Source organism: Armigeres subalbatus, chromosome 3, assembly GCF_024139115.2.
Source record: "Armigeres subalbatus isolate Guangzhou_Male chromosome 3, GZ_Asu_2, whole genome shotgun sequence".
In the NCBI taxonomy this organism is placed as follows: domain Eukaryota; kingdom Metazoa; phylum Arthropoda; class Insecta; order Diptera; family Culicidae; genus Armigeres; species Armigeres subalbatus.
The window spans coordinates 334,860,435-334,879,049 of NC_085141.1; the positions used below are offsets into that span (position 1 = coordinate 334,860,435).

An 18,615-nucleotide genomic window follows, 5' to 3' on the forward strand; every position below is an offset into this window, starting at 1 on the left:
TGTACTTATTCAACTCATTTTAGTCTTGAGAAAACGTTGAAGAAACGCTGGCAGCGTAAAGGGTATGCCATGGGAAAAGCAGCATCTATCGCAAATATAGCTGATGTATAATATTTAATCTAGCTGAAATATTTATCAATGTCGACTTTACAAGACGACATTGGCTTACTGAACACACTTCTAAATAATTTAAAAATCCATTAATAAAAATTTCACAGTTACCACTCTTCAGGCTAAATTAAACTACGCAAACGAGTTATATAACCAAATTGAAAGGGGTTACTAGAAGAAGAAGATACTATACCGGATACGGAATTAACTTTTTAATTAAAGCATCTCGAAATTCAATATCTGAAATTCGAAATATTCTTAAACTCAAATTTGAACAATTAAACACTAAACCACAAGTCACAATGCCGTTTGATTATAAAGTAGCTACATCTATCGTACAGCCATACGATGGAACGGCTGACGGTATCGATGCTTTTTGGATTCCGCAAATCTTTTGAAGGATCTAACGGAGGCGAACCAACAAGCAACAGCAGCAAGATTTTTGAAGACACGTCTTACAGGGAAAGCCAGATTGGGTCTACCTGAAAGATTGGCAACGATTGACGATATTATTGCTGACGTTAAAACAAGATGTGAGGATAAAACCACACCGGAGAATATTTTGGCCAAGCTGAAGGCAGTGAAGCAAAAGACACTGCAGAAAAATTCTGCGACGAGGTGGAAAGACTTACCATAAAATTGAAGGCTGTCTACCTTAATAGTGGAATTCCTGATACAGTATCAACAGCAATGTCAACAAAAGCTGGAGTAGATACCTTAATTAATGGTATTGGTTCGGCTGAGACAAAGCTCATTCTTAAAGCAGGTACATTTAAGGACATGAAGGAAGCCACGCAAAAGGTTTTGGAAAATACTGCAAACACTTCATGTCAATCTGCTCAATTGTTAACATTCAAAAGCAGACAAACGCAACATAACTACAAAGGCCGCTTCAATAGCAACCGAAACGACACAACTCGTTTCTTTAAAAGAGGTCAGTATAACGCTCAACCAAACTACCATGGAAATAATTTGCAATTCAGGAATAGTTTTCCTCATAATACGAATAACTATTATCAAAATAGAGGACGTGGCGGAAGGTACCATACAAATTCTCGAAGGCAAATCTTTACAACTGATGCAATACGTGTTCATAACACCTCAATTCCAAATTCCATATCCCAAGATGCAGGACCACAATCTCATACACCTCCTGTACCAACCAATTTTCATCAACTGGATCTTTCACGTAATATACAAAGTATTAATAACGATAATTTTTAGATCAACATATGATGCAGGTAAACCCGCATCGTCTAACGTAATTTACTTAACAAATGTAAACGCTGTAAATTTTATTACTTTAGATGTACATATGACCAATTCAAAATGTACATTAATAATTGATAGTGGAGCCGACGTTTCACTTTTTAAAAGTGGGAAAATATCTGTTAACCAACCTATTGATAGAAATATTAAATATAAACTCTCAGGTATAACCAATGGAATATCTGAAACCATTGCCGAAACTACTACTAACTTACGATTCAATGACTGTCTTCAAATAAGTCATAATTTTCAGATAGTTGGTAATGATTTCCCAATACCAACAGACGGTATTTTGGGACGGGATTTTCTTATCAAACACAGATGTACTATAGACTATGAATATTGGCTATTAAATTTCAATTACCAAAATCATGTTGTTTCAATACCAATCGAGGATAGTTTCCAAAACACCATTATTCTCCCACCGAGGTGTGAAGTAGTACGCAGAATACCAAACTTCAAAGTTACTTCTGATTCTATAGTATTTTCACAGGAAATTTTACCTGGAATATTTTGTGGAAATACAATAGTATCTCCAACGAATGCTATGATAAAATTTATCAACACAACTGACAAACAAGCACAAATACAGAACTTTCAACCCGTTGTCGACGAACTTTGTAATTATGAACAAATCGCGACGAAACCCAATTTAAATAATGAACGAAACCAAAAATTGCTTTCTAAAATAGATTTTTCAAACGTTCCCCACTTTGTACAGAAACCTTTGAAAAAATTAATCGAACAAAATTCAGACATCTTCTGTATGTCAGATGAGAAATTGAGCACAAACAATTTTTATACTCAAAATATTCACTTAACGGACCCCGTTCCAGTTTATATCCCGAATTATAAGAATATTTATTCACAAAATGATGAAATAAAAAAACAAGTTCAAAAGATGCTGAAGGACGATATTATAGAACCATCAGTATCGCCGTATAATAGTCCAATTTTACTTGTTCCAAAAAAATCGGACAACAATAGCAAAAAATGGAGACGTTGATTTTCGCCAGTTGAATAAAAAAATCTTGGCAGATAAATTTCCATTGCCAAGAATTGATACAATTCTTGATCAATTAGGAAATGCTGAATATTTTTCAACACTGGATCTAATGTCTGGATTTCACCAGATTCCATTGGATCCGGAAGCAAAAAAATACACAGCTTTTTCCACTTCATCTGGACACTTCAATTTTAAGCGATTACCTTTCGGGTTAAACATTAGCCCTAATAGCTTCCAGCGAATGATGAACATCGCTATGGCAGGATTATATCCTGATTGTGCCTTTATATATATTGACGATATAATTATTATAGGTTGTTCAGTAAATCATCATCTGAACAATTTACAAAAGGTTTTCGAGCGCTTGAGGTACTATAATCTCAAGCTCAACCCTGAAAAATGCAACTTTTTTCGAAGAGAAGTTCTTTATCTAGGACATCGTATTACAGATAAAGGGATTTTACCAGACAATAGCAAATTCCAAGTCATCAAAGATTTCCTAGTACCTACAAATGCGGATGAAATACGACGATTCGTCGCTTTCTGTAATTATTACAGAAAGTTTGTGCCAAATTTTGCGAATATAGCAAAGCCCTTGAACAATTTATTGAAAAAGGGTGTAAAATTTGCTTGGACACATTTACATCAAAACAGTTTTGAGAAATTAAAACGATTACTGATATCTCCGACAATTTTGCGTTACCCAGACTTTACGAAAGAATTTATCCTTACTACGGATGCTTCTAACGTAGCGTGTGGAGCCATTCTTTCACAACAACATGACAACCATGATTTACCAATCGCCTACGCAAGCAAAAGCTTCACAAAAGGTGAAAGTAACAAACCAACAATTGAAAAAGAGCTAACGGCCATACATTGGGCCATCAATCGTTTTAAAAGTTATTTACACGGGAAAAAGTTTATAGTTCGTACGGATCATAAGCCACTAGTATATCTATTCGGCATGAAGAATCCTACTAGCAAATTAACACGAATGCGCTTAGATTTAGCAGAGTTCGATTTTGAAATTGAATATGTTTCAGGTAAAAGTAATGTAGGAGCAGACGCACTTTCGCGCATTCCTTCAAATTCAGATGAACTGAAAAATTATCAGTTTTAACAGTCAACACTAGGGCAATGGCAAGAAAACAACACAGTTCACAATCAAATAGTAAACTAAGATCAGAAGAACCAAGTAATAAGATTGATCACCTTAATGCTTGGCAAACTGAAAATCCCTCTGAGACCAGAAAAATCCTTAAGCTTGGTTGCGAAGTGCACCGAAACCAAGTAAGATTTAATGTATACAGCCATAATTATACAAAATATTGGGAAGTATTGAAATTACTCTGAATAACGGAAGTCATGCGCTAGAGTATGCTCTTCTGAAAATTGAAGAGATTTTAATAAAATATAGAAGAGATAAATTGGCCATTTCACTCGAAGATAAACTTTTCAAAGAAATCAGCGCTAGTACATTCAAGGAAATCGCTAACAGAGCCATTTCCAAATGCGAAATAATATTATTCAATCCTCCAAAACTACTGACAACACAGAAAAAATCAAAGAAGTTCTTCAGAATTTCCATATGACCCCGACGTCAGGTCATATTGGACAGCACAGAATGTATTTGAAAATAAGAGAAGTATACAAATGGAGAAACATGAAAGCAGATGTTGCAAATTTTGTCAAGTCTTGCAATATGTGCAAAATCAATAAAGTTCACCGACATACTAAAGAAAATCAAGTTATTACTACCACACCATCAAAACCTTTCGAAGTTCTTTCAGCGGATACAGTTGGACCGTTCATAAGAACGAGAAACGGTAACCGGTATATTCTAACACTACAATGCAATCTAACCAAATACGTAGTTTGTATTCCAATACCTACAAAAGAAGCAGCAATAATAGCAAAGGCGCTTGTCGAACATTTTATTCTGATTTACGGAAATATTTTGGAATTTAGAACAGATCAAGGCACAGAGTATAACAACGAAGTCCTTGATCAAATTTATAACTTTATCTATAAAACAAAAATTTTCAACAGCGTATCACCCACAGACAATTGGAGCATTGGAAAGAAATCATAGATGCTTGAACGAGTATCTGCGATGTTTTACCAATGATCACAAAGATGACTGGGATGATTGGATTCAATTTTATACATTCAGCTACAACACAACACCCCATATCGAGCACAGTTTTACACCGTTTGAATTAGTATTTGGACATAAAGCAAATTTACCAATTGATTTTCGAAAACGTCAAACCATGAGCCGATTTATAACCTTGAGGAATATTACAACGAATTAAAATTTAAACTGAATATAACAAACAAATTAGCTAGAGACAATTTGCTAGAGCGAAAAGAAAGTAGACAAAAAGTAGTAAACGAGAAAATTAATCCAATAGATCTGAGAATCGGTGACCACATTTATATTACAAAACGAAAATCGTAAAAATTAGACCCATTCTATCTAGGCCCATATATTGTAAAAAGAAATTAACAGCCCAAATTGTACTATTGTTAATGAAAACACAAACAAACAAACAGTAATTCATAAAAATAGAATTGTAAAAGCATAAAGAATAAACTCGCAAAAACAAAAAAAAAGAAGAAAAAAAAATCGAAGAATTGCCAAAATTTTGTCAAAAATAAAATAATTTCATTTCACTTCAATTATTTTTTTGTAAAAGGGGAGGTGTCATATACATTGTATTAACGATTGACAAAACTCATAACTTAGCAATTTCACCCCAAGCGTTCGGATCAAATTACTTATTTCAATGCTTGTGCAGAGCAAGCACATCGACTCTCCCATGCTCAATAAATTATATTTGTCACACGGATCAATACCCTCACGTTTAACCAGTGTAAGCAAAATTAAACCACTTTGTATATGCGCAATGACGCGAAAATGTAGCAACACATAGCTTGTAATATAAAACACATTTGGACTCTGTAATAAACGTTCTGTTCGTAGTTAGCGTTCTTCGGAACCACATCGTTTTGTGATTAGTGATCCTATCTGCCCAGATTTTGGGTTAGGACACTGTTTTAAAAGAAACTCCCTTTAGGGTCAAGCGCAACGGATTGCGCAGTGTAAAAATCGTGCCACGAACCTGCCAAATTAAGAAGAGGCATGATAATAGTTACGATACTTAACAATACTTAATACTTAACATTGAACCAATAGTACATTTTTATCCGGGCCACTCTTCAATATCAAATACATGTCATTGGCGAACAACTTTTTTTTTTTTTGATAGCAGTGCATACTGGTGGTGAAAAGTCGGACCATTTCAGTAAAAAATCTCAAGCAACCTCTGATTTTAAATTGTAAATTGTTATTGAAATGTCACTGCTTCATAATAACCCAGGTAACCATTAGCACTATATTTCGCCTTTTCGGCTATATAGGGCTATTACAGAGCCAGTATAAAGCTAGTTAGTTCTGTACTAGCATTATAGTCGCACGTACGGCTTATTTTAAGGCTTACGGTTACCTGGGAAACTCACTTGTCGAGCTTGGTGGAAGCAGTTCGTCCGATTCGGTTCCGTTTCCAATGATTTGGTCTTTTGTTATCCTAGAAGGGTTCCTGTGCAAAGATCGAATTTCTTGAAACCCCGGTAGAACAGGTGGGTGCCTCGGCCTCCGGAACCCTTGGAAATGTGGTGTCCTGAGCAAATGTTTCGACGATTACGATGCTGGTGCTCCAAGTGCTATATAATTGTCTCGTTTTGGAAACGGATTACAAAAACCTTATAGATGATGATCTGGTAAGATATTGCGGGCTTAACCCCCTCTCTTGCTAGATCCCAAAATCGGATGGGCCTGAACCAGAAACTAACATGCGGAACACCGGAGCGAAAAAGACACATGAAAAATGAAGTCAAAGTGGGGGTACCAGAGAAACTCAAGCATTCAACATGGAAAATGACTTCCCATCCACGATAACTGAGTGCCACATATACATTTCTCTATCCTTGCTTGCTGACTCATTAATGACTCCCTTATGGCAGCATCGATAACTCCCAATGCTTTCCTAGTTATTTTTAAGTATGAATAAATATATATTTAAGATTATGCTGCTGTGTTGTGTAATATTTAATCATTCTGCTGAGTAATATTTGAATTATCTGCAAGCCGGCCATTAACGTCTTCTTTTGGTTCACCTACGCTTCATTTATGTTTGGTCTATTACCTACATGTTGTTGGATAGTTGCTCCATGAGCTAATCAAAAGTTTATGGTTTATTATTTGACGTTTGGGCGGTGCCGAAATTCATTTGAAATCAACTCGATGTATAAAAAAGTTTTCATTTTTAGTAACTACGGCACCGCTCAAACGTTATTGAATTCTGGGTGGTGCGGATAGAATCGATTTGGTTGTCAAACTGAAGCCAAAATTTTCTATTGTGCCGGAGCCAAACATTGAAGAGTGTGGTTATGTTCGTTTCTGATCTAATATTGAGAAGTATTGTTATTATTTGGGAAAAAATAAAAATAAACTTTGATTGAGTTTTGTATTCTTTGTAACTAATATTCCCACATTATATTTCGAGTGGAAAATTAGTAGGAATGCAACTAGAAAGCACTCGTTACGAATTTTCACGAGATTCAGCAGCTGATTGGAGCATGAATGTATGTAAACAATTGTAAAGTCATGTAGAGTCTAGCGCATTTGTGCGCCCTCATGCAGCGTGGAAAGAGAAATTCGAAGAGCGGGAAATGTTTGACAGCCAAGTAACTGCAAAATAATTTTGTTTATGGGAGTGATTTCAAAATATCCTCTACTCGCTTGAGCGCAGAAAAGCGGCTCTATCCGCAGCACCCAGATTGAATTTATTCGGTGCATTGGGCCATTATTACGGGCATTTTAATATTTGATAGTGTCAAATGTTCGCATATGAAACCGATTCCTCAGCAAACACATTTGATAAAACCTGCCGGGATGATGACTGGATCATGTTAGTTAGGGAGAGGGAGCTCACGAACTACTCGCGATGGCTCTGGATAATTGAATGTGTGGCATGACGTTTAAAATTTTGTTTTGCTTTGATCGCGTTGCTTTGATTCGATAGTTCGACCGCCATCCGTTAGAGAGCGCTTTAGTAGCGTTCGCTTGTTTTTAACAAGAGTGGACTATATTGTTAATATGTAATGTGTGCTATCTGTCAAAACGTACTGATTTTTCCTTTGTTGACATTTAGTGCCCTATCTTCGCCAGAAAAAGATGTTTCGCCAGTGACGACAGCGACAATCTTCCTCTATAGTTTATTACCTCTATTGATTTTTCACACATGTTTTGCTCGAAATTTTGTTCGAGCCTCAATGTCTGTTCTCTGTAAATTAACCACGAGCGTCGTCTTTTTCCACGATTCTTCTGCTTAGGGGTCGTTCAAAAATTACGTCAAAGGTTTGAGGGGGGAAGGGGGTCCGAATTTTGTGACAGTTTGTGTAAGGAGGAGGGAGGGGGGCTCGTCTTATGTGACATCCACATTAAAAAAAAAATTTGAAAGCATTTTAGGAACAATTTGCATTTTAAAAACATGTATTCAAATTGTTAGGAAGGGACATATTCCTGGATATAACTCACTATATGCTATTGTAAAAATCAGGCATTGCAATATCATCTGAGCACAGGATATTATCTTTGCTTCCGCAAAGATATTATCCCTAATCAAAGAGCACTCTGGAAAGATATTATCATTTGAGCATTTCATGCACACAAAAAAAAATCGTTGGTAAAAATAAAAGAAACGTTGGTAAAATTAAGAAAACCAGTTGGTGAATTTCAGTAGAAAGTATTAGATTGTTGAATTTACCAATGGGAAAATTGTCACTTCGGTAAGAACTTCTACAAGAGCTGACTTTTCAAAATAACATTTTTTTCTTAAAAATAAATGTGTATTCTACATTAGAACCAACTAGTAAACTTTCAATATAACATGTGGTGTGCGCTTTCATTGCAACAAGTGAGTTTTTTCTTTAATTTCACAGAAGTATGCCAAAATAAAGTTTTCTGTATTCGAAATTTATCATTTTTTTGTTTATTTTATGTTCTTTCATATTGTTATACATATTTCATGGGGGGTGATATTGTTTTTACCGAAGCAGCAGGTTGATTCTGTTGCGCCATTTAAATCTTCCAACTGGTTTGCACTGGAAATCGAGCTTTGCCGGACGGCGACGAAGGTACCTAGGAAATCGGCAACATTGTGGCCAGCAGCAGGATGCACTCCGCGGTGGAATCACTATATTAAAGGGATGCACTTATTTAGAGATGAAAAAAATATGGAAAGATTTCACATTACATTTTAACGTCGACGAGTGCCGGAATGACGGTGGCCATCATGGTTCGGTTCGTATGAGGATTGATAAACCGTCCGCCGAAGAATCCCTCGATGAATCCTAACAGTGGTTTTGGGTCGTTGCGTCCAAAAGTCCCGGGCCGACCGTGATAACAACGATGAATGTCATTCCTTCCTGAAAAATAGCTTTTAATAATAAATTATCAATAAATTATGAATAATTTACTTACCATGGTTGTGATGTTGCGGGATTTATCTTTTCGATTTTTCTGCAACTGTCACTGACAGAAAGTCGTGGCTGCCAGTCACATTATTTCTTTCTGTCAGTGTTGCCTAAAATGAGAAATGTTGAGGTTGGTTTGATAATTTTACAATTCTTGTTCTGAGAGCTTTGACTGTAAAAATCAGAGATTTAAGGTCACTCCTGACGGAATCCAAGTTCCAAAGTGCTCGCGTTTTCGGGGGCACACCACTCGATTCACACACAACTATCATTTTTGTTTATTTAGCTTTGCTGCGTCGCAGCATGCGTGAAATAGTAAAAATGACAGTTGTGCGTTGCTTCCGTATCGAGTGGTGTGCCCCCGAAAACGCGAGCACTTTTAATCTTGGATTCCGTCAGGAGTGACCTTAAACTGAAAACAAACTTTCAAATCAATCAATTTACCATTTGACTGGAAAGTTTTAGCTCTTAAAAATACCAAATTTCTCATACTTTTAAAACAAAATTAGAAAATGTTGGAATCCCAACTTTTTTTTTCTCTGTGTGATGATCTTGATAGCCAGCGCGGTTCGGGGTTTGTTCACGTTGCGAGGGCGTTGCTACAACAAAGCAGTGAAAAATGTTTCTCCATGGCGAACATTGCACTTTGTTTACTGAGCAGATAGATAACTAAGATCGATATCCCTTCATATCATCAGTATCTTTGCTCAGAAGATCGAATGATGGGATAAATTGAAATGCCTGGTAAAAATAGTGTACGAAAAAGAAAAACTAAAATAATCGCCAAATTAAAAATGACACATGTACGTACAGGGGGAGGGGGGGAGGTGTCAATGATTTGTGATAGTTTGTGACATTAAGGGGGAGGTGGGTTGAAAATGTCGAAAAACGATGGATGTAATTTTTGAACGATCCCTTATCGGTCAGAAAAGTGACATCCGCTGCGGGCCGATGAATATTTCAGTGAACTCGGAGCATTTTAGTTCACCGGAAGTTCATGTCGATTTTTTGTAAACATTGCTCGCAGCGGATGTTTTCTTCTTACTGAAAATCGGCGCGTGACGTCATCGTGGTTTAGTCCATTGAGCGATGTGCTGGCATATGGGATCGAATGTACCGTATGAACACAATGCCCGGATAAAAAATACAATAGAGTTGCAATAAAATATCATAAAAATACAATAAATTTTATTGCTGAACATTAAATTCTATTGTTTTTATATCGTACCAATTAAAGTGCCGTATTTTTTTTCCAATAAACGTACAATAAATTCTATTGCCAGTAAAATGTTGGCAATTGGGTTTTTTAGGGGTATTGATATTATTACATAATTAATTATTTTAGAGCGTCTTAGGGGAAATGCTACAAGGTTAAAATACTATTATTCTTCCATTTACTTCCACTATTAACTTTTTTATGTATCAACAAGCTTGTTGATACATAAAAAAGTTAATAGTGGAAGTAAATGGAAGAATAATAGTATTTTAACCTTAATTATTACATATCTTGAATCTATTATAAAAACTAAGCCTAAATCCAAAATTTCATGAATTTCGGTGTACGGGAACTATTTCAAATTAATTTCAAAAAACCTAATAATTTAACATATTAAACACTTAATTTTACTATGGGCCGATCTGTCAACCTGTGAGCTAACTGCCAAGCAGTCAAATTTTGTGCACGTCCCTACACCCAAAAAAATCTGTACGTTGTTTCCACCTGAAAAAGTACGTAGATTTTTTCCACCTGAAATTCACGTAACGTTTACCTGATTTTTCGATAGAATTTGCATTCTACGTGAAAATCAGGTTAAGTTCTACCTGAGTTTTGGATAAAATTCACCGGACACGTAAGTTTCACCTGAATTTTCTGAAGCATTTGCAGTTACGTGTCCACGTAAAATGTACCTGAAAATTCAGGTGGAAACAACGTTTAGATTATTTGGAGTGTATTGACTTCTCCGAAGCCAGAATCACCAACACTAATGTCATTGTGTAGGGTATGTAAAATAAAAGTGGGTGGTAATCCAGTTGCAGCAAAACTGTCACAAACACTGTGAGAGGAATACTGTGGAATAACGCACACTTGTATTTACTTGGAGAAGTCAATTGACTTTTCCAAATGAATGAAAGTGTGCGTGTGACATAGTGACATTAGTGTTGGTGATTCTGGCTTTGGAGAAGTCAATATACACTCAGAAATATAAGTAAAGGGGGAAACGCAATGGAGTGCGGCAACGGAACGGCAACGGCACGATGCGGCAGCTGTCACTTTCGAATACACTGCAGTATATGGAACGGCACGCAATGGTGCGGAACGGCAGATGCGGAATGTACTAAAACCGCATATTTTTTGAAAATTTTCAAAAAATGCGGCAGCGGTATTGCGGAAAGATTTGTTTACTTTTAGCATGAAGTGATTTTATTCAAATTTGTATTATTTTCAGTAGCAGAGAACTGCAGAGAAAGCAAAAAGAAAGCATAATCTGGACCACTTGATTAAACTGGATTGCTGAAAACGAATAAAATTATTTATGGAAATCGAGAAAACTTCGAAGAAACATTAATGAATAATGATTATATTATTAATCATAAAATCGTCGTTCTACTTGTCTCTGTCCAACAAGTAATTCCAATTTCAAGAGAACATCCACAGATTTAGAATATGTAAAAACATATATACCCCTAAACAACCCAATTGCCACCGTCATAAAAAACTTCAACATCAAACGCGGGAGTGAAAAGTCAAACCACAACATGCAGAGCAATTGTAACGCCAGCGGATGGAACATAGCTCCAAAGAATTCGGCAGCAGCTTCAGCGGAGAAGGCACATCCTATAATACGTCAATTTCTGCACCGTCGATCGACGAGATCGCCCGGATAAAAATGTACTATTGGTTCAATAGTGTAAACAATTGAATTACCATACCATGTACGGTATACAATAGGATACATTGTTTCTTGATGGTTGCACAGATTGTATCAACACTGAGGATACAATACATCAACATATTTCTCTAATCTAACAATACTTGCAATTGTTTTTGAAACGTCTTCGTACATAAGATTCATACATTGATAACTTTTGAAATGTTTCATTACATTGCATATAAACTATTTAACAATATTTGCCTCATAGCGCCAAATATTCATTTTTTCCCTTTAAATTGCATTGTTGAACAGTAAAGCTGTCACAACTGAGAAATCAAAAATCGTATTGTTTTACTATACAAATACAATACAATCCATTGTATTTTGAACAGATTTGTTCGGATATTTCAACAATATATTAACCATACACTCTATTGTGTGACGAAAAAAATGTATGGAAAAATCTCAGATTTTGTATAGTTACGATACTTAACAACCCGTACATTCTATTGCGAAAACTTCATTTACATTTGAATAAATGGTTCATAACAATGCATTCAAATGTATTTCTATGGTTTCATTTACAGTATAATCTATCGCCAATTCAATGTTATTAATAGTAGTGTTACAATAAATTGTACTGTTATTCTACTGTATTTTTTATTCGGGCGAACCGGCTACTCATGTTACGTAAGTTGTTCTTATGCGGACTATGGGTATTTAAGTTAGTGACAATGATTAATCTTCCCTTGTAGGAAATCAACCATTACGAGGAGCCCTTTTAAGTTGGGTGGAAAGTACCATGATGCTGACACTTGTATGGATCAGCCAAAGAGCGAAGAAAAAAGGGTGTCTCTAATCCCACATTCGCCGGTGCTTCTTCGTGGCCAATGCTCAGACGATTTCAGATGTTCTAGTTCCAGATCTGCATTTGAAACACATTTGCCCTACTTCATCGACTTCTGCCGTACGATTTCAGCCCTGTTCTTTACCATCCGCCGTGTGATGAGGTACATTGATAGTTCCTGTATGGATCTATTATTATGGAACGGCTCTTCTTTTCTGGAACTTCTCATGACAATTATGGAAGCTTTCGGAATATCGCAGATGGTAGGTAAATATATGCGGCACAGAGCATCGCAAAAACCGTGTAAAATGATATCCTTATATGTACAGTGCCTATAATAACAGTGTCGTCAAGTGTCAGAATTGGAACAGAACTCCAAATAATCTAAACGTTGTTTCCACCTGAATTTTCAGGTACATTTTACGTGCACACGTAACTGCAAATGCTTCAGAAAATTCAGGTGAAACTTACGTGTCCGGTGAATTCTATCCAAAACTCTGGTAGAACTTACCTGATTTTCACGTAGAATGCAAATTCTATCGACAAATCAGGTAAAGGTTACGTGAATTTCAGGTGGAAAAAAATCTACGTACTTTTTCAGGTGGAAACAACGTGCAGATTTTTTTGGGTGTACAAATGCGCGTTCCAAACGAGCAGGAGACCTGTCAAACGTGGCACATGACGTTACTCTTCTTATAGGACTCTACTTATATGGCTGTGGGTTCCTATCTATATGTCTGAACATGTATTGTATATTGATAATTAATTAATAAACAGAAAAACGTCTATTTATTTTGATTTTGATTTGAATTATTTGAAAATTGAACTGAATTGAATTGAACATAACCTTAAAAATTTTGGATCATAATCTAATTGTTAAAGTAATCTAAATAATAATAAAGCTCACTTATACTAATTCTCAATTGGGTTGTTTAGGGGTATATATGTTTAACATATTCTGAATCTGCATAAAAAACTGAGCCTATCCCCAATTTTTCAGAATTTTTGAAGCCCCGGAACTATTTTTAATTTGCATTTTAAATTTATATGGAACTAAAAATTTGTTCTTATGCTGCATGGGCCAACTGTCATTCTATGAATGTTAGTGTCATTCTATCGATTAAAATGGCTTATTGTTTGCTGTATAAAAATGTAAATAAAAGGTTTACAAACAAAATAAAAATATGTCGGAAATCAGAAAAGCATGCTCTTTATATTAAACTGCAAACCACTCGATATTTTTCTGAGCTAAACAACCCAATTTCTCAAAGTTAAATATATTCCGTGTATAGTAGAAAATCCAAAATTTGTTTTCAATAAAATGAAATATCTGCAGTTATCAGACGTCGCAACTCATTTCTGATTAGTGCGCATGATAGTAAATACATCCATGCGTGCATGATGCGCACTACTAATGAAATATTTCAAATTGTCGCGACTCGCGTCGCAGCGCGAGTGCTCAATCGCGCGGTCCGGTTTGGTGGCGGCCCGACAATACTAACGCGGATTAGTTTGATTAAATACACGGATAAAAATATAAAAGCTAAATAGATTAAAATGTAAGCTAAAACCATATTCGGTCTATCCACTCATTGCTGGGATTATTTTTGATTTATTCTTTTGAGGATTAAAGTTGATTTAATCATTGTAAGAGCAAGATTACCGGTGGTGAGTTTAAGCCGTTTGGCAGCACAGTATCATTACTTGACACTTTACCGGTCGCAACTAAACGCGCTGCTATAACAGTAGCGCGACTGACAGGTGACCAAATTTGGTAGCGCGATAAGAGCGCTGCTATTTGAAGATCTGTCAACTGTCAAACGTCACCGGTACGGAATACAGCAACCAAATTGAAAGCCGAAAATAGTGACCGATACGGAAACGAGTGACGAAACTAAAATGAAAGCGCTGCGTGGGTGATTAAAATGCTCGCGACCGATAATGATGCTCTTAATGACAGCATAACTAAACTTCCTCATCATATTGCGAGAACAGAGAAAACTTCTAATTTTGCGGAGCAAAGAAGAAGATGAAGACTGAGTGTCGGAAACTTCAAATGACATGCACTGTGCGAAAAGTGTTGATATTCCTTGATATCAAGAAAATTCGAGAAGTCTAAAATGTTTCAAAATCGCATAAATACGTTCCGAAATGCCTTGAAAGTACTATAAAACTTATTGAATATATAAAGTGGCATGTAACACTCATTTAACATATTTTCTTTGATTTCAATAATCAACGCATTATTATCGAAAAAATCAACCAACATTATTTTCCGTGCATCAAGTGATTTGACGTTTGCGGAACCACTTTCCGACGGTCGACCGTCGGATCCTCGTTCGAATTTTTCTATCTTCTCGCAATACTGTTAAAACTATAAAAACAAACATTAATGATCAAAACACGTTGAATTGCACAGGATTGGCAAGTGGTGTCGATTCAATTTTGTTTCTAATGAGTTTAACGTGCATCATAAGTGAAAACGAAAAATAATAGAACGGGATAGATGCATGTGAAAAGGAACTTTTAGTTTAATGTGGAATATAAGTGAAAAACATATGTAATAAAACACGTTAGATCCACGTGGAAAAGTACGTTTATCAAGCGTGTAGAATATTTTCAGTATAGTTTGGACTGAGAGCAGTTTGGCTCAAAAATGAGTTGATTCCGAATGCAGTGTAGAAGAAGTGAACACCGCCGCTCAAACGCCGCGCGAGCCCTTTTCCAAAACAAAACCGACGTGCCCTTTTCTGTCAGTGAAAAAGTCACAAGACACAAAAATACCGTCTCCGTCGTCGTCGTCCGGATTGCATCAGTCCATCGGTCCAGCGAAAAAGTGCCCAAAAGGTTATTTTTTCTCGGATATTTTCCGGAGCTTAATGATTCCCGTGGCGGCAGGTAGCGTACCGAATAGTTTCCCGTAATTAGTTTGTCCGAAGCGGTTGTGCAAATAAAACGCAAGATGGGAGAAATTCGCGATTGGCGTCCCTTTGTTTACGGTGGGGTGGCATCGATCACTGCCGAATTCGGTGAGTACCAAATCTGGCTGGTTCCGGTTTGAACAGGGTTGCGATTGCAAACGGAAATGTTGGAATATTTTCCATATTTTCTTATTCTTACATAACTTGGCTTTTCCTCCACTGGCGATTGACTGTGAGTTTGTTTTGTTTTTCCAGGTACCTTCCCTATCGATACAACAAAGACGAGACTGCAAGTTCAAGGTCAGAGAATCGACCAATCTCACGCGGAGCTCAAGTACCGGGGCATGACGGACGCATTCGTGAAGATTACCAAACAGGAAGGCATGAAGGCGCTTTACTCTGGGTATGTTGGTTTTTGCAAAAGGGTCGGATGTATGCACTTAACCAGGGTTCTGTTGTTCGGTAATTATTTTTACAGATCTAGCTCATGTGACGATATTCCCAGTAAAAATTAAATTTTTGAACTTTGAAAAGATACTTTTTATCAAATGACAAGCTTTAAAACCCTTGCATATGGACTTATAAGAAGTTTAGTTTAGTTCAGTCTGTGAGAAAAGTTTAGATCAAATTAGTAGATTAACATGTTTTATCATTGGTTATGACACACAAGTTTACAGTCATCATCAAATAAAGTTATATCGGCGATATTATCGAGTCAATTATCGACGATATCGGATTTTGGAATATCGGTTATCGTATCGATAATTTCAACCCGATATTTATCGATATAGGATATAACGATATCGTCACAGCTCTAGTAAAATATGATTTTACTGAGACATCAGTAAAACAAATTTCAAAATTGATATTTTTTACCGGTGACTCAGTTAATGGAAATAAAATTACTGAAGACTGCAAAAAAAAAAAACTACTGATTTTTTCTGCAATTATTTTTTGTTCGAATTTTACCGAATTCATCTGTTAACCAGAAATTGCAACTTGATAACAAATTTAGTCGCCATTTGCATTACTCACGTGTTGCGGCTTTATTTCTAGCGTGGTTTTGCTTGAGTACCATTTTTAGTTTTTACTTTAAATCCAAAATTAAATAATCTGTGGACAATCTAATGAAAACTAGAATAGGACAAATATAAATATTCAGCATAATAGAATAATGCTTCCCGGTATTTTGTGTTAAACTATAGATCTTAAATTCTTAAGCAAAACACAGAATTAGAAGTAAAGTAATTTTTATTTCCTTTACTGAAGTTATGCTTTAAAGATTCGTGTTCCTTTAGTTCCTATTCGTTCAATGCGTGGTTGTCAGCATTGCTATTATCAAATTATTACTTTTATATTTGCATATCGTGTAGTAAGCATCTTCTCAATGATGATGATGATGATAATTTTGCAAATGCTGTCGATTCGTGGATTACTAAAATTGTTGCTTTATTACAGCATTTGGCCCGCTGTGCTGCGGCAGGCGACGTACGGAACGATCAAATTTGGAACTTACTATACGCTTAAGAAGGTGGCCACCGAGAAAGGCTGGCTGGTGGACAAGTCCGGCAACGAGAATGTTTGGTGCAACGCCGGTTGTGCAACGGTCGCCGGAGCCGTTTCCAGTGCGATTGCCAATCCTACGGATGTCCTGAAGGTGCGCATGCAGGTGCACGGGAAGGGCACCAACAATGCTGGTCTCGCAAGGTGCTTTAAAGAGATTTACGTACACGAGGGTGTACGGGGGTTATGGAGGGTAAGTTCTATCCAGTATATTGTTTCGAAGGTTGACTGCCATTGATTTTGTGTTTTCTATTAGGGAGTTGGCCCAACGGCTCAACGAGCGGCTGTGATAGCGGCAGTAGAACTGCCAGTGTATGATTTTTGTAAGTTGCATTTGATGGAAACATTTGGCGATCAAGTGGCAAATCATTTTATGTAAGTATTAGTTGCTAGTAAAAAGGATGCAATTCCCTATAAATCATTTTATCAGATATAACCTTGCTTTTATCATATGTTCCATTTACAGATCAAGTTTCATCGCGAGCTTAGGAAGTGCCGTTGCCTCAACGCCGATAGATGTGATCAGGACGCGGTTGATGAATCAACGCCGGGTGCAGCTACAGGTGCAGAACCTTGGTCCAGGAGAAGCAGGTGGTGGCGGCGGCCGTGGAGTTGCTGGAGGCGGTACCGTGGCAGCTGTGGCAGCCGCCGCTCCCACTACATCAGCGCCGAAGATCTACACCGGCAGTTTAGATTGTGCCATCCGAACCGTCCGGAACGAGGGCTTCCGGGCGCTGTACAAGGGCTTCGTGCCGACGTGGGTACGTATGGGCCCGTGGAATATCATCTTCTTCATCACCTACGAACAGCTGAAGCAGATGTACTGAACGAGGCTCGGACGGAATGAGACTTCTAAGACTAGACTAGATTATCATAAATAACATAGCTTTTATGTGCGTGAACTGCTGGAAAGCAATTTAACAATTAATCTTGACAGTGAACTCGCATTCATACCGTTATTGAGGTTGTTTAAAGTTTAAATTGTGTTTTTACGATATCGTAATTCCTTTTTCCTAATTTTGTGTACCAAAGCTCGCATTTCACCGAATAAAATCATTTGCATTTGTCATTTGCATTTGACTAACCAAATCATGCATTTGCATTAACACCTTTCAACACGTCATTTGGTAAATCACTCGAATATTTTTAGTGCTATGTTACCTATTGTTATATTCTACCGGGAATTTTCTAAGAATAAAGTAATCTCCTGTATTCTTGTTTATGGTCGACCGATTAGTTCGAATCTTTTTCCCATTTGATTTTGTTGGCGTAACTGAGAACACGCATGAACCTGCGCTCGAGAGAGCATTCGAACGTCAACAAGAATATGCAGGATTATCTTTTTAAAATCATTTTATCCACCAAAAATATTATAGTATTGTGTTTTGGGAGAAAATACAACGCATTCGGTTTACTGGTCCTTAACGAACTGAAATTCATGAGCATGCCTGTTATAAAAACTATAGTATCAGTTAGCCAATTAAT

The 18,615-nt window shown here is 36.7% G+C and overlaps 1 protein-coding gene across 1 annotated transcript; it reads left to right on the forward strand.

Moving 5' to 3' along the window:
* The first annotated feature begins 15,379 nt into the window (after positions 1-15,379).
* On the forward strand, positions 15,380-18,357 carry LOC134221309 (mitochondrial uncoupling protein Bmcp). Its single transcript, XM_062700511.1, has 5 exons — positions 15,380-15,675; positions 15,823-15,970; positions 17,026-17,323; positions 17,387-17,505; positions 17,597-18,357. The coding sequence occupies exons 1-5, from the start codon at positions 15,609-15,611 to the stop codon at positions 17,955-17,957; spliced, it is 993 nt and encodes a 330-aa protein (XP_062556495.1). The 5' UTR covers positions 15,380-15,608; the 3' UTR covers positions 17,958-18,357.
* The last annotated feature ends 258 nt before the right edge of the window (positions 18,358-18,615 follow it).